This window comes from Sphaeramia orbicularis, chromosome 4, assembly GCF_902148855.1.
Source record: "Sphaeramia orbicularis chromosome 4, fSphaOr1.1, whole genome shotgun sequence".
Classification (NCBI taxonomy): domain Eukaryota; kingdom Metazoa; phylum Chordata; class Actinopteri; order Kurtiformes; family Apogonidae; genus Sphaeramia; species Sphaeramia orbicularis.
This window is the reverse complement of record NC_043960.1, coordinates 44,755,544-44,771,024: the sequence shown is the minus strand read 5'-3', so window position 1 is coordinate 44,771,024 and position 15,481 is coordinate 44,755,544. Positions and strand designations below refer to the sequence as shown.

Genomic DNA, 15,481 nt, shown 5'->3' with positions numbered 1-15,481 from the left:
TATGAAATAACATTTTATACTCCTCAAAAACAAGAACAATAAATGTGTGTAAACATACGGAAAAAATTGCACAAAACACAACAGTGATTAATCACTGCAATTACAGTATTTAAATACCTAAAAAAAAAAAAAAAAACTGTAGTGCAAATAAAATACTTCAAGTAACATTGCAAAATACCTAATATCTCTAATGTAAACATCAGAATGATACCACATCAGGAGTTCTGTCACTTCTACTCTGTGTATAAAGCCAGTGCGTCCCCAGTGACGCTAAACTGACAGGCAATCAGACACTCCCTCCTTAAAAAAAAAAAAAAAAAGCCTCTTTACAAAGACACGGTTCCCATCGTTCGCTTCAAAGAGCCGTTCAAAAGATTTGATTCGTTCGTGAACGTCACATCACTAGACAATATCACTTGAACAATATTCTACACTTTAAACAGCACGAATTATCCTGAAACAAGACCAAAGATTATTTAAATATGTTAAATGTCACAGCTATCCCTTATCTGTTATGGAAAAAGATTGTGAACATTTATTTTGCCTTTTGTAATTTTTGTAATTGTTTTGTCTGTGAAAAGTAAAATACCACCAAAATCATGACAGATTAGCCCCATATTTCTGCTGGACGGTGTTTGTAATTACATCTGTGCATTATTAATGTTAGACTTGGACTGTTACTATACTTATGAAGAGCAGATAATACGCAGCCTTTAAAACAGGGCTATATTGAGGTTAATCAATATAGACCTATTTTTATGAATACTACTTGGTGTTTGGTGTCTCAGAATTAAATTGTTCATGTGTATATGTGTATTCGGGTCACAGGCTTCAAAAATAGGATCATTTTTCGAGGCATGATAGGAGAGTCACCAATACTTGTTCCACAGAGATGTGAAAATCACATGTCTTCCCATGTATAGGAGAGGGTGTGGTATAATTAAACAAGGCAGGTTCAGAAAAAGGAACAGAAAATACTGCTGGGTTTGAAATGATTTAAAACCTTCCTTTGCTATCTCGCTTTGTGTAGATAGCAGGAGTCGTATTCAACACCATATCAGCCCTATCAGAGAACAGGTAAGTTCTTGTTATTATTGATTGCTGATTGCTGTCAACAACTGAAAGTGTAATATGCCATTAAATGTATCTTTCATAAGAGTATGAGTACACTCAGCAGTCTTGCATTCACTTTTATTCACAAAAGTAAAGTGTCCCTGTTTCTTTTTCTTCTAGGCTCCAGTTTTACAACATGAATATATCTTCAAATAACACATATTATGATTATGACTACCCTGATGAAGTGTGTGGAAAAGCAGGGGTGGTTCAGTTCGGGTCCATCGCCATCCCTGTTTTCTTCTCCATTGTGATCACACTGAGCCTCACAGGAAACATCCTCGTGCTCGTGATCTTGGGTTTGTATGAAAACTTCAAGTCTCTCACCAACATTTTTATTCTCAACCTGGCCGTCTCTGACCTCGTCTTCACCACCGGTCTACCCTTCTGGGCCATTTACCACATATGGGGGTGGCTGTTTTCAGAACTACACTGCAAAATAGTCACTTTCATCTTCTTCACGGGATTTTACAGCAGCATCCTCTTCCTGACAGTGATGACCATCTACAGGTACCTGGCTGTGGTTCACCCGCTTTCTGAACTGAGCACCGGGAAACTCAGCGTGGGGATTTTTGTGTCAGTCCTGATGTGGATAATCAGCATCGGAGCAGCTATGCCCTCCCTGCTCTATAGCTCCCTCATCTTGATCCCTCAGGAGAATGGACACACGTGGGGCTGTGAATACCAAGCAACTGTGTGGAAAAATGTTGCCGTCATCCAACAGAACATTTTCTTCCTGGTTGCTTTTGCAGTGATGGCCTTCTGTTACATTCAGATACTGGGAAAAATCACAAAAACCAGATCTAACACAAAGAACAGAGCGGTGAAACTGGTCTTTTCCATTGTGGCAGTGTTCTTCTTCGGCTGGGTGCCATACAATGTGGTGATCTTTCTGAGGGTTCTGGCTGACCATGTAGTGCCACCATTTCATGAATGCGAAGCAAGTATCCAGCTTGACTATGCTTTCTATGTGTGTCGACTCATTGCTTTCTCCCACTGCTGCCTCAACCCTGTGTTTTATGCATTTGTTGGTGTGAAGTTTAGGAGTCATTTGAAGTCACTGCTGCATCGAATGTTCAGTCGTCAAAGTCCGGTAGAAGAGCAGCAGGTTAGGATGCAACACCTTGTCTCGCACGGATCAATGTACTAGTTCAAGTCAATGGGTCTCATGCAAGAACCACTTATACTAAAAAAAAGTGTTCTCAAAGCTGCAGTGCGGAATGTTATTGGGTACAAATTCCATATTTATATTTCAGTGTATTGTCATTTAAGTGGCCTGAGAGGAATCATATCTGCCTCCTTCTCTGGACTTAATTCTCAAGTTGTAAAACGTACTACACAGATCCGGTTCCTTCAGATGTGACGCTACTGCTGTCCACCATTAGGTTCATCTGTATTTATATTTAGTTCTTCGATTTTGACCAAGAGTAGAAACCTGCTAGTATGTTTTTTAATGTACTTCCATGCCAGGAAGTGAGTACCAGTGGGTGATTTAGGAGAACTTGTGCCATTCATACATTTTTTTTTTTTTTTTTACAAACACAACCTATGACTGGTTCAGACCTGCTGTAGGACTCATGTGTAATTAGTTTGCTGTAATGATTTTCACCAAATGATTGAACAGTTCATAATTTTTACAGTTTTGATCTTGAAAAGCCTATAAATTTCATTATGGATTGACATTCTGTTTAACTCATCTGGTGGCGGAAGTGGCGTTCATCATGTTTATGTGGAACATTTCCTCAGATTTTTGAGGTTAAAGAAAAATGAGAACTAAAAGTACCTCCACATATAAAGTCGAAAATGTTCTTGCGTGAGGCCTCTTGTCTCATTTTTACTTCCACTTATTCATTTTATAATTGACTTTATCGAGTGTACAGTAGAAAATTGACATCTTTTAAATCACTTCTTATTAAAACCTATTTTTATAGACTTGCCTTTCTGTGATGTTTGTCCCTTTTAATTTTTAATTTTTCAATTTTATCCTGTTTGGTTATTGATTTATATTCTCATACATGATGTTGTTTTATCTCACTCGTTCATTTTTGCATTGATTTGACAGCATCATGTTATGTTATCCCTGCCCTCTTTACTCTGATTCACTCAATTTATTCGAAGTGTCATGTTTTCATGTTTGCTGTGCATTTAAGTCATGTTTGCATAAGCACTCAACAATGTAAGTAGTGACCAAGTGTAAATGAAAGCAGCAACCAGATATTTTTACTGATCCCAATTAGTTTTACATCCAGTGTCTGTGATAATGTGAGATGGCTGTTAAACTTTTCATGACAATATTAAAATGTTGTATTTTCACAGTCTACTCATTTTCTTTTTATTTAGAGAAAAACACATTATAGATAGGATAAACATATTTTTGCTACACAGAAAATTTGCTAGAAAAGGTATATGCAACTTTTCATCAAATGTCTTGAAAATTACATGGCATGTGCAAGTATTGTAAAATTGTTACCAATTTATGATGATATACTAAAATAAAATGTAGTATACACTGTAATAAATAAATAAATAAATAAATAAATACATACATACATACATACATACATACATACATACTGTTGTTTTTATGGAAAAAAAAAACAAAACAAAAACTGGTAGCTGTGGTTACCAGACCAAAACTGTAAAAAACACAACAAACCGTAAACATATTTATGGAGTAACATGTAGATTTAACATTTTAAACATGTAGATTTAATATTGGTTTTCAGCAATACTTGCATGTTTAAAATGTTAAATTAACTTTTTTTTAAAATTACTTTTATATATTAAAAAAAAAAAGACTAGGCTGTTATTACAACATTATGGTCTTGCAATTTAAATGGCACCACACTGTTTTTCAATTTACAGTTTTATTTTCTCAAAACAATAGAAATACATAATTTCTACATACAAATCTGGTTTTGTTAACATACTCTTCCTGAAAAACTGTAGCTATATTTGATTGAATCGCTGACACAAAAATCTTTTCAAATAAACAACTTGGCATTGTATTTTCCACTTTCAGCTTTTTTTATGTTGCAATTTTACAACTTTTTGGTGTTAATTCTTCAGTCATTTTTTACAGTGTAGGGGTAACCTGTAACACTGGAAGACAAACCATTAAACAAGAAAATAGAATTTAAATTGTAACTAAAGCTCACTGCCAATGAATCAAAATAAATTAAATGCAATCCTGTGCATTTACTACATATTTTAATCTGGACACTTTATTTTAGGCGAGAAAATCATCCATGTGAAAAATCCAGATTAAGGTTTGATTTAATTTACTTATTATCACTAAAAATGAAAAATAATACATTTTACTAAGCACCATAATCAATTAACCACTTTACTTTAATTGCTTACACTTAAAAAATACCCAAAAATAACCCAACTAATGCAGTACTGGACATTCTATTTTCACACTGTCTGCTAGAAAAGTATATTCCAAGAAATCAGTGATGCGTGATTCATTTAGGAAGGCTACACTTTGCTGTCTGCATAACTTTGTTGCTGATACCCATTCTATTTCAAGTTCTCAGAATACCATATATTTTTCTACAGACAGGTCTCTGTATATGGGTATTTCTTTGCAGTCACAGATTTAATTCATTTTGAGAAGTGTCGTGTAGATTTTTAGGAGAAATTTGAGGAATAATGTAAACTCTATTTTAAAAAGAAAAAAAAAAAAAAACACTGTGAGAACTCTTTGGGATTAAATCCAAGTCAGAGGAAAAAGAAAAAGTGCATTTTGTTCATGGCCTGAACAGTTATTGTGGGCGGGTTTAGTCCTTTGGCCCAGAGTCCATTTCTTACTTCCTTGTTCAGTCCACTCAGGTGTTACACACTAACAAGTATATGATGGACTGTATCAGAAGGAGGACATAACTCTATGAGGATATTCCACGAGCTGAAGAAACCTCAGCAGCTTTTATTTTGCTCAGAGTTTGAGATCACCGAGGGACAGTTTAACTTATGGTCTCCTGAAACGGACAACTGTGCTACTTGGCTGAAGTAAGACAAAGATATATTGTTAGATCTAAGACCAACTGTTAATTTTCTATTCTGAATCAGTCAAGAGGTTGTTTTTTATATTCATACATTTTTATACACGTATGTTCATTTGCTGACTTAAAAGTACTGTGTTTGAGATTTAAGGTGGATTTAGGAAAATCTAATTGCAGAAATTGAATATTTATTCAGAAATGGTTTCCATATTGTATAATAAAAATAGAGATACAAAAAAGTCAGTCTTCTTTAAAAGATGATGTCTTATTATCTTATTTCATTTCATAGTGAGTGCCATCAAGCATCAAGGGTATTTTAATCACCTACTATGTCTGACTGTGGATCAGTTAATATTCTCTTAAAAGGGATAGAGTTGACAATAAAAAGCTCTGATATTATACTAAAGCTGCCAATGTGCTACCTTGGAGAGATATGAGCAGCATCTATTCACCAATGGGCTGTCAGATTTATGTGACCACTAGAGGGAGGAGTGAGTCACTCTGCCGGTCTCCCACGGTGATGAAAACTAACACCATGGGGTCTTTGACCAAAGCATCAGAAAGTGAAAGAGGGGATGAGAACCACTAAGAAACAACTTTCAGAGTCAAAGAAAGTGACTTGGTAATAATAACTAGAAGCTCTGTTGTTTTCACCACTGGACAACAGCTCTAAAGTAAAAGAACCGATGCTGAAATCGTAGCATTTCCTCTCAACGGGTGATTTGATTATTCCATTTATGAAGGTGGAAAGTTATTATATGATGTTGTTATTTTTGCTAAGATGGCCATTTGTTGATCTATGATTCAGACCAAACAGTGGCAGTTCTGACGTTGTTTGTTCAATTCCAAACAGATCTTTAGTTCAGTTATTGACAACACAAACTGTACAGAAAACAAAGGTGATCTGTGGCTTTACCGTGGCAGGTTTATATCTAAAAACAGAGCTGTAATGTAAACTATCAGCTGATGCATCATGTGAACAATATAGGACACACGTTATTATGACTAGCTGTAAAATAACCAGCTATGAGTGTTATTTTTTATAGAATAAAACTTGACCTCTTTGACAGAAAAAGCCCAGAATGGATAAAACAAACAATGGTTGTAACAAGGGAATTTGCAAACATGCTGAATGTGCTTCTTCTGTAGACTTAAAAGGATTATTCAACAATAATGAAAAGACAGTGACTCTCATTTTCATATTTTGCCTATTGCAAAACACTAATGAAAGCATAATTATTAATATTACATTTCATTTCTACAATTAGATCCTCCCAGGAGCCCTAGAACAGATTTGTTTTTTTCTGTTGATCTAGATCCTTCTTAACACCCTACATCTACACACTGGATCTTGTGTGGGTTTTTTCTCAATCAGTACTTTAATCTCAGTAGGTATTTGTATTTTCCAGTGAAAACAGATATTAACAAAAGTTATAAAAAGAGATACAGCACCAGTGCAGTAGTTATCACAGTTTGAAAGTTGCACATTTAATTTTATTATAGTAAAAGTAATGCATGGCAATGCACAATTTTTTTTCAGATGTTGATGTGGATTTTGACAGTTCTTGCCATCATCACAGGAGTGAAAGGATATGCAGATGGTTATTTCCCACAGGTATGTGACTCAATGGAAGTTCAACATAACAGCGGGTCCACACCTATTAATCCCCAGAACTCTGAACTACCCTATAAGATTGAGATCCATCCACCCACAGGACAACAAATTAGAGGTACACTGACATTTAGGATTGTAATCGCAATGTGATGTTTCTCTTTTTCTGTCCCTATGTTCCTTACATGATTACTCTCCATACTATTCTGCAGTTACTCTGAAGGCCGATCCTGGACATTATTTTCGAGGGTTTATGTTGGAAGCTCGAAGACCAAACACCAATGCTGTTGGAACATTTATAGTGGCTGACACTAGTCTCATTCGACTCCTGACATGCAATAATGTAAAGGTAAGTAATGACAAGACTTGATCACAATTATGACTGATGTTAAGTCAATTATTTATTTACCATTTGTCACCCATTCCCAGAAAAGCTGTGGCATTTTAATTTTTAAAAATTTTCATTCTTTTCACTGGGTAGAGAAAGCAAAGAGATGGTGTCACTATCCAATTTGTGCATGTGTATTGGTGCTTTGTGTAACGAACCTGCACCTGAAATATCAAGTACAGGGGATTAAGGCCCAAACACAATTCACCCCTTGACCCTACCCCTTACCCCTACCCCTCCATTTTGCGTGTTCATGTGAAGGAGTAGGGGTGTCCCAATTTTCAATGAGTCGGAGGGGAAGGGTTAAGGGGGAGGACTGTTTGGCCCTCGAAAAGAAGATTTTTCAGGACCACACTACAACTGGAGGGGTATGAGACATCTCCCATAATTCTGTTTGAATCATCGGCAAGATGGAGGTAAACACAGCAAAAAAAGTGCAGCAGTATGATGAAAGAAACACACAAATGTACATATTTTCATCGTAAACAGCTTTAGCATTTGATGATTTGTTTAATGCCATTTCAAAGTGTTATAGACCATATTTCTGCAGTTTATAGCTGATAGCTGCAAAAAGATCATCAAAGCCCATGGAACAGAGATAGTTACAGCCACTGACGACATGGGGAATACTTTTGGAAACAAAAAAGTTGTTGCATCTGTTTATAGCGGCATCAATGACTCGTGATGACATTACAGGTCTCAAAGGGTTGTCTCGTTTCATAGGGGAATGTTTCAACCCCTACCCCTTGCAACTCCGTTTCAAGGAGAAGTGCCAAGTGCAAGGCCCAAGGGTTAGGGGTACGGGGGAGGGCCAAGTGGTGAACTGGGAGTGGGCCATACATATAGTGTAGGATATAAGTGAGTGTATGACCTGCAAGAGATCTAGGTCAACATGGACACTTTTGAGAAACAGACTGGACCAGACATGCACAAATTCATTCAAAATTCATGTGTAGGATACACCTGACTTAAGTAACCGCTCACCTTCATAACTTCTGTGTCTGCTACCTTCAGTATTGTCCACAGTGTCCACAGTTTAACGTCCACCACAAGTAATGGTTTGTCCAAGCATTTGTACCAGTTAGTTGTCATTGTTATAGAGTGGAAATTGATATTTAGTAAAATGGAGGTCACGTGGACAATATTTTTTTTAAATGGGGAAAATATTAATTTAGAGAAATATCCATATTAGTGTGAACATGATGTATGAAGCCACGCTGATTGAATTAGTGCAGAATGAGGTCTGGCATTGTCTTTCTGAGATAGTTACAGACTTCAGAGAAAAGATGTTGACATGATGGTACTATATGTCTTTGTAAAATTCAATCCATGCCTTCACACATATGCAGGTCGGCATGTGGACATCATAGATGCAGCTTTCATTCCTTTTACTGATAACAGTCTGGATGGACTTTTGTCACTTAGTTTAATTTACAAAGTTATTAATGGTTTAGCTCCTCCTCCACTGAAGGAGTTTATCAAGCAAAAATCTCAGGCTCTCGAGTAACATGAGCCACTGTTAGAGGTGACTGTGAAATCAGTTCTAGGCAGACATCATTCTCAAAGAATGTTCTGTCATTCCAGGGTTCAAGCCTCTGGAACAGCATCCCTCTCTCAGTGAGGGAATGCACAAGTTTCATTACTTTTAAAAGACTTTTGAAACTGTAGTTGAGAGACAATCAAGAATGTGACCACGAAATAAGATGAGATCGAGCCTTGTGCAATATATTTATATTTTTGAATAGAGATTGTTTAGATTTAGTGTATCCTTAAAATAGAGCACTTGGGTTTTTCTGCTCAATATTTTGTGTAGGCTAATGGTGTGTGCAATACAGATGAATTTAAATTATTTTGTACTAAACGTCTGTGCTAACATTGTCTGTGTTGCATTTTATGGTATCTGTATTAGTCCCTATATGTATTTTGTGTGTTTTTGTGTAACATCAACCTGCCAGGAGGTCTACAGATGGAAATTAGCCTTTGACTATAATCTGTAATATTTACTTTTTTTTTTTTTTTAAATGTTCATTAATATGCATTGTTCCTCCTTTTCTTAAATAAATAGATAATAATAAACCCAACATCTGTTGTTTTACCACAAAACAAGCTGAAACATGGCCTGGTTTGTCCCAAACACATGTTTCCATTGTTTTTCACTCCATTTGTGTTGAGTTTTAGTTGTGTTTCTGCACATGGTTGACATTCTTCCTCCTTGTGTACTAAATGTTAATGTTGCATTTCTGGATGCAGTCGTGGATTATGTTAAAGCAGCATATGATGTTAGTCACCAATTTTTCATCAAATCTGTAAAACCCAAGTGATAGCCTATTCGCTAGTCTTTCTGTGATTACTCACCTGAATCACTTCCTCACAGTGAACAACTTCAAAGTTGACTCCATCACAAGCAGTCCATTTGTTTACATACCAAATCAAAACCAAACCGTCACTTGGGCCTTTTTGGAATTCCATGCAGCCACAATATGGCTGTAGCAGCAACAAACACAGAAACGGCTTCATTGCTTCTTGCTGCTGCGGCCGCGTGGAATTCCAAAAAGGGCCCTGTGACGGTTTGGTTTTGATTTGGTATGTAAACAAATGGACTGGTTGTGATGAAGTACACTTCGAAGTTATTCACTGTGAGGGAAGTGATTCAGGTGACTAATCATAGACAGACAGGCTATTACTCGTGTTTTACAGATTTGATGAAAAACTGGTGACAAACATCATATGCTGCTTTAAGTGAGAACTGTTTTCCTCAGCCCCATTGAGCCCATGTGTCGTATCCATCCCAGTATCTTAACAGTTTCTTATGTGACTCACCCAACAGCTTAAAGGTCACACAGGTCCAACAGCGGTTTCTGCATTTACACACTCAGATCTCCCTTGACTCCCTGAATGAACTGTAGATGGTGAAAGACTGAAATCCTGATTAATAATTATCTAATGAAATTAAGAAAATGGTGGAAAAACTATTGATAGATGCTCCTTCTATGTCAAATCATGATCCACTTACCTATTACCAGACTGTCTGTCAGTTGTATGAAAGTTCAACCAAATCAGCAAACAATATTTTAGTTTTTACTGCATTTTTTTTAAAGTCCCAACTTTTCTAGAAATGAGTTTTGCAGATTAGTTCCATTTAAATGAACACATTTTTCAACACTAATCCCATTAACTCGGGATGGAGGCCTTGGTGAGCTGTCTTATGTCTCTCTTCTCAGGGCTCAGCTGTAAGTAATCATAACAACAGAAAAAAAGATAAGGTCGAAGTAGACTGGATCTCAGATGGACAAGACCAGGACATCTTCTTCAGGTTAGTTGTTCAGTGTGTGCACATGGATTACTGGTAGGCCTAAACCAGTTACATTTAGTATCATGATGTGAAACAAGATGATTTATACTTATTTCTCTGTGTGAAAATATGTTTCAGAGCAACATTTGTAGAGACATACTCCGTATTTTGGCGACCAAATGACACAGAAGTTATTTCTCTCACCACAACTCCTAAACCAAGTACTGGGCCCGGTACTACAACACTGAATACTACAACAAATCCTGTAACACCTACAGAACCAAGTACTTCCTCAAGTACTATAGAACTAACCACAACAGCTACTACAGAACTAACCACAACAGCTACTACAGAACTACATACAACAGCTACTACAGAACTACATACAACAGCTACTACAGAACTAAACACAACAGCTACTACAGAACTAAACACAACAGCTAATACAGAACTACATACAACAGCTACTACAGAACTAAACACAACAGCTACTACAGAACTACATACAACAGCTACTCCAGAATCAAGTCCATCAGCAAGCTCTACAGTGACTGATAAGGGTGTTAATGGGAATATTTCACCTTCCCCAACCCCTAAGGATGGCAATTACAGCGTAGGGGTAAGGAGTAACTCTATCTTATTTTTTCTTCTTGGTAGTACTCTACATTACAGTTCAAGAATAACATTATAATAATATGGCGATGCTGCTTACTTTTCCCAGATGAGGTCAATTGAATACATATTGCAACAAGTGGTGCCAGGCACAACAAACCCCACCCCTCGCATATATTGTAGCTTATTTTGGCCTCGATCCAGCTGATGTCATCATGTCTATGCGTGTGCTGATGTCAGCATATCAATAGCTTCTATATATGTGCAAAGTAAATTGAAACAAAATTGATGTTTTTATTGACATGTGAAATGTCACTCATTATAAGTAAATGGGAAAAAGAAAAAGATTTTAAAAATGTATTAAAAAATGTGAACTTTGAGCTACTCTTCTCAAAATGTAATCAGATCTTTTCTGGGTCACTGGAAATCTATAAATCTAATTTGGTATGAATTCAACCAATAGTTGTTGCTACAGTGTAAACAAACAAACAAGCAAAGAAACAAACAAACCGAACCAAAAACAATACCCCTTGCCTCCCCTTGGGGGTGGGGTAATAAAATAGTCTATGCATTGACCATCTGAGCTGCAAAATGCAAAACTACCTGATTTTGTAGCATTTTCTTAATAATTCTAAACTAGACTTGATCAGCACTTCAAATGCACACAAGAGGACCAGTCAGCCAAAGGGAGCAGAGATGACAAAGACCTCAGAGCAGATGAGAAAATGTCATGTATTGTGACTTTTCTGAGAAACCTCATGGCTGCAGATCTTAGTAATGCTCTAAACGAGGGACAGGAAAAAACCCCAAACAAGTTCAGGACGTTTTAAATCAAGTGTCCCAGTCTAAACAGTGCAGTAGTAATGACTAAAGGTAGAAGCTGACTGAGCCTCTTGTGTATATGTAAGGGTAGAGACTGCGATCGGAGTCTCTACTGGTAGAATCGCCGATCCTACCAGATCGCAGTCTCTACCCTGACATATATTCAAGGTCCTGATTGGCTCTTGCTTCTTGATGTTGGTTTTGTTTGGATTTGTTTGGAATTAGCAGCCTTGATTCAGAATTATTTCACAATATGTTATTTGTACTGTATTATTTTTGAAACAAAAGGGAATGTGTGGAACCTAAAGGAAGGTCAAAGGTGGGGTAGGAGATCTTGGAAAAACGGTTCAAGCAAGCTATATTTTGAAAATACATAATTCAAAAGTCCAAACCCCTTTCTTCAGACATCTCCCCAAAGCTACAGCACTGGCACGCACAACACTTGTTCCCGAGGGTTCACAAGCACTGCACTGCATCAATTCGCCCAGGCCTCGGCTCCGGCTCTGACCCCAGGCCCAGCTCCAATTCAGACCCTGGCTCCGGATCCATTTGTATCTCATTTAGTCTCCTCCAACACCCCCCTGTTTGTCGGCAGAACAGCCCCAGTTCATACCTATCTGGCTAATGTTAAATTCTCTAGTGATGTATGTTAGTGACAAAACAGTTTGCCGGTGAACTTTCCATCCTAATACAGCTAATATAGCCAAGCTCTGGCTCTGGCTGCATTTCCTGTACAAATGCTCCAAGCCACTGAGAACATGCGATTCATGCCTGAAGAGGGGGGAGGGGGGGAGGGTCAAATGGCAGTTGAGTCTGATAGACATATCACTGTTCAATCATTTCGATGGGCCGGTTAAAATGATTGGATGATGTTTTTTCAGTCCTGTGTGTTCCACAGGTGACTACAGTTTTTTTTATTTTTGTGTTAGAGCATTTAATTAACTGGTTGCACTTGGGGTATGAAGGGGATTTTAACCAATATAGTAAAAATGCTCCAAGAAAACATCTCCTACCCCACCTTTAATTTCAGTATTGTGATAAACTACTATTGCTACTTCTAAGAGGTGTCATTGTTTTTTGCTGGACTTAGTGTATGGCTATTACTTTGGCAATTACATGGTATTACCGTATGATTACCAGTTTATTACCAACTCTAATCCACTACTACTATGTTATTAGTGAGCTGTGACTGCAACCTGTGTTTTTAATTTTTTTTCTTCAGGTAGCTGAGTTGATGACTGCTGACCTTGTTGTGGAGAATATCAGAATGGTATGCTTTTCATTAACTTGCTGTTTATGAGCACATGTATCCTTCAAAAGCCGTTATCTGTGGGCCTGACATCTGTTATGCTGTTAGTCTCATCTCTGCCTCTCTTTCTTTAGGGGAATTCTCACATAATCACTCTTGCCCACCCTAACAGCCCTTATTCCTTTCGTGTGAATAAGGTAAGAACTTAGTTGCAAGAACCTAAAACTGATAAGTAATAGCATATTTACTCAACATCCTATTGATGATAATCTGAAATGCTCATTAAATTCTTCATAGTGTTTACCAAACTGGGAGAAAAACTCCAAGGCACTCTCTTTAAACATTAAAATGCCTTTATTACCATGGCATGTCTAGACCTTAAAAACACACGTTTTTAACCCTTTTATGCATGAATTATGAGAACCTTAAATGAGATATTTTTCCTGAGTGTTTTTATTCCTCTTTAGGCATGAAAAAAACAACGCAATTGAAAATTTTTGATGACCCTATTTTTCATGGAGTTACAAAAATGTCCACTCAGCTGGACACCATGCGTTTAGTTTTTGAAGCAAAGAACCATATATTTAAAACCCATCATCAGAAAGTGATATACTGTGTGAAAACTATGAAATAAAAACATTTTTCATGCAGCTAATCTGTTTTCTCACATTTTAACATACTCAAATACTAGTTATTACTCACTTCATGGAGATAAAATGCAAGAAACAAACCTTTTAGATTAAGAAAACTGTTAATTACAGTCTAGTAATAATTAGCAATTGATTTACACTGAAACATATTACTGCAGATCAGGTTTATCAAGAACAGCAAAGTTACAGTAATGGTATGAATGTCAGTGTATGGGATGTTGCATTAGTGTCCACTGTGTTGGCTGATATGGAACTAAAACAAAAAAAAACATGAATATACAAAAGAACAGCTGTAGAATAACTGTCCACTGGAGTGACCAGTATGCAGGAAAGGGTTAAGGTCTAGATATGACCATGCCATGGTAATAAAGGCATTTTAACATTTAAAGAGAGTGCCTTGGAGTTTTTCTCCCAGTTTGGTATCTACTTTATGAATTCCTTTTTCCAAAGAGCATCTCGAACAAACTCTTTTTTGGTCCTTAGAAGCATTCCTTCACATGAATTTTTGCTCTTTATAGTGTTTATTAGTACACTTAACCCCCATATTATCTTCCTATTAACTGTGTACCTTCCATCATTCTGGGTAAAAAATGAACAGAAATTCTCAATTATTTTTATGAAACAATGCATTTTGTGTGATTTATGTGTTCTAAACAGTCAAATCAAACAGGTGGATCAAGACCACAGGTTTTTGACTAAAACACCCATAATGCATTGAAAGTAAGAGTTGTTAATTTTATCAGCAAAGAGCAGAAAATAGAATTGTTTTTTGGGCACTTGGATGAAAGAAAACCAAATCAGGTAAAGAAAAAACAAACTTGAACATAGGTAAAACTGACCTCAGAGCCACAGGGGGGTTAATCTACAAACACAACTTATCATTCAACATCATGAAAATGACTGAAACATTCCTTGTCTTTGCCAGGTCTCAAAGATATGCTTCGGTTTGCTCTGTGCTGCATTGGAAATATCAGCGTTAATAATTGTTTGTGTGACGGATCCAGATGTAAGTAAAAATAAATAATGTAATAGATAAATATCATACATGTATTAATCTCTGCCTATGGTTTTAGGTCACTGTCATTGCCCTGGTGTCTGTGGTAATAGGGATTCATTTCATAAAACTGGTGATCTGCTGTCTACCAATTGGACGCACTCATGAATTGTAAGATTAATTTCTGTTCTTCCACATGTATATTCGACTTTGCTACCAACTCGGTACAGTGTTCTCAGTTTATTATTATTTTTTATCTTCTGTTTAGAAAGGAGATATGTGATATTGCTGTCGAAGTGTGCTCTGTCTTCCACAACATTTTTACAAGTAAGATATTCATGTGATTAGAAAAATACTAATCGATAATCATGGTCATTTTAATGCAATATGTAAACTCTGCATCATCAGTTCCCAGTCTTCCCAGTTAAGTGTATCCAGTCCATTTGTACAGTGTAATAAAATACATTTGATGCTATGTGCCTTCACTCTCTGCCTATTTTTCATATTAAACACGTTTTTTTTTTCATATTATCATTCTGTACAATTTTTGGTGCTTAACTTATACCAGCTTCAAAAAAAACACCTGCAAATGGCACATCAAAACATGACAATATCAGGAATTGTGAAGTACAATTTACACTGTAATTTCACTAACTTCAGTGACAAAATCATACAAAAAATCCACAACTTTTTGCCACCAACATTATTCTCTCATTCTTTCATGTTGAGCCATGATTGACTCTTT

At 36.6% G+C, this 15,481-nt stretch overlaps 2 protein-coding genes and 1 long non-coding RNA gene across 3 annotated transcripts; all 3 read left to right on the top strand.

Annotated features, from left to right (window-relative positions):
• Window positions 1-1,016: 1,016 nt before the first annotated feature.
• xcr1a.1 (chemokine (C motif) receptor 1a, duplicate 1) lies at window positions 1,017-2,449 on the top strand. Its single transcript, XM_030132867.1, has 2 exons — window positions 1,017-1,077; window positions 1,234-2,449. Exon 2 carries the CDS (start codon window positions 1,250-1,252, stop codon window positions 2,261-2,263), a length of 1,014 nt encoding a protein of 337 aa, XP_029988727.1. The 5' UTR covers window positions 1,017-1,077; window positions 1,234-1,249; the 3' UTR covers window positions 2,264-2,449.
• A 2,548-nt stretch (window positions 2,450-4,997) lies between these two features.
• On the top strand, window positions 4,998-13,073 carry LOC115417589 (putative ferric-chelate reductase 1). The gene is made up of 6 exons (XM_030131608.1): window positions 4,998-5,124; window positions 6,658-6,847; window positions 6,942-7,078; window positions 10,339-10,430; window positions 10,548-10,630; window positions 13,066-13,073. Exons 2-6 carry the CDS (start codon window positions 6,658-6,660, stop codon window positions 13,071-13,073), a joined length of 510 nt encoding a protein of 169 aa, XP_029987468.1. The 5' UTR covers window positions 4,998-5,124.
• Window positions 13,074-13,225: 152 nt separating this feature from the next.
• LOC115418416 (uncharacterized) lies at window positions 13,226-14,881 on the top strand. The gene is made up of 3 exons (XR_003935285.1): window positions 13,226-13,289; window positions 14,668-14,748; window positions 14,816-14,881. It is a non-coding gene; the product is annotated as an uncharacterized LOC115418416 (long non-coding RNA).
• The last annotated feature ends 600 nt before the right edge of the window (window positions 14,882-15,481 follow it).